This window comes from Aptenodytes forsteri, unplaced genomic scaffold (assembly GCF_000699145.1).
Source record: "Aptenodytes forsteri isolate BGI_AS27 unplaced genomic scaffold, ASM69914v1 Scaffold249, whole genome shotgun sequence".
In the NCBI taxonomy this organism is placed as follows: Eukaryota; Metazoa; Chordata; class Aves; order Sphenisciformes; family Spheniscidae; genus Aptenodytes; species Aptenodytes forsteri.
In genome coordinates this window covers 510,087-511,456 of record NW_008796188.1, presented here as the reverse complement: position 1 = coordinate 511,456, position 1,370 = coordinate 510,087, and the positions used below count along the sequence as shown (strand labels likewise).

The following is a 1,370-nucleotide window of genomic DNA, read 5'->3' as shown; positions in this document are numbered from 1 at the left end:
CCCGTGCAGGAAATTGTCCCCGTGGTTGGGTGAGATCCCCATGGCCAAGAGGGTCCCCATGGCAGGGAGTGTCCCCGAGGTGGATGGGGTCCCCCACAGCAGGGAAGGGTCCCCATGGCTAGGAGGGTTTCCCAAGGTAGCCCCAGAATAGCTGTGTATTGCCCCAGATGTTGCGGGGCAGCTGGGCCGGGGTTTGGCCACATCACGGGTGACAGGAGCCCTCCTGCGGGCCCCCGGGGACGAGCCGCTCAGGGTATTTATTGTCCCCAAGGCTCAGCTCCAGCTCCCTGGGACCCTCACCTAATACCCTGCCTCAGTTTCCCCACACAACGGTGCTGCCCACAGCGCTGTCGGCTTGGTGCCCTGCTGACCCCATAGCAGCTCGGGACAGAGCTGCCCGTGAGGCGCGGGCAGGAGGAGCGGGTGCCTGGAAAGGTCAGGGCGTGCCTGCCAGGGTGGCTGGGCCCAATCCTGCGTGGGTGCAGCAGGCAGGGCAGGAGCTGGCTCTGTGCCATGGAGGGAGGGCTTTGCTCCCGCCGCCGTACTGGCCCACGTGTGGCTTTGGACATGCAGCCGTGTGCCTGGAGCTGCATGGCTCGGTGCGGCCGTGTGTCTGCTGCAGCTCTGCGTGTCCGTGCGACCCTGTGTCTGTGCGTCCATGGGTCTGTGCACCCATATGCTTGTGCACCTGTACATCCATGTGCCTGTGTGTCTGTGTCCTTGCATCAGTGCATCCATGCATTCATCTGTCCCTGCATCTCTATATCCGTGCATCCATGTGTCCATGTATCAGTGCATCCCTATGTCCGTGCATCCCTATGTCCATGCATCCGTGTATCCATGCATCCATACACTTGTGCACCTGTGACCCCACGTGCCTGTGTGTCCGAGCATCCGTGCGTCTGTGCACTTGTGTGCCCATGTGCCTCTATCCATACATCCATACGCTTGTGCATCCATGCATCCGTGTGTCTGTATCCGCCCTCTGAAGATGCTCTCGATTCTGCACCGCGGGCAGGATGTGACCGCGCAGGAGGTGGTGGCAGATGGTGGCCGCGTCCCCGGGGCCGTGGCTGGCTCTGGATGTCCCTGCTCGGCCCCAAACCTGACGTTTCCCAGCCCAGGAGCAGCATCTCCAGCCGGAGTGGGGACACGGGCACAGGGGGTGTTCTTACGGAGTGGCTGCCAAAACAAAAAGAGAGGAAATAACTGCTCTTTGGAGAATAGACGGAAAAGTCTTGGCTCCTCTGTGAGCCTGGGCGTGGGCCTGTGGGTCCCCCGAGGCCACCCCGTCAGCGTGCCCAGCCTGACCTTTGCTGCCGGCACCAGCCCGGCACTCCCCACGCGTGATTTGGGCAGCTTTGCTGGGA

At 62.4% G+C, this 1,370-nt stretch overlaps 1 protein-coding gene across 1 annotated transcript in view; it reads right to left on the bottom strand.

Moving 5' to 3' along the window:
- ACBD4 (acyl-CoA binding domain containing 4) overlaps positions 1-960 on the bottom strand; it is a 15,203-nt gene extending 14,243 nt beyond the window's left edge. The window contains exon 1 of the mRNA XM_019474266.1: positions 947-960. Within this exon, the coding sequence (XP_019329811.1) occupies positions 947-960 (14 nt within the window). The remainder of the gene's footprint in view (positions 1-946) is intronic.
- Positions 961-1,370: the final 410 nt, after the last annotated feature.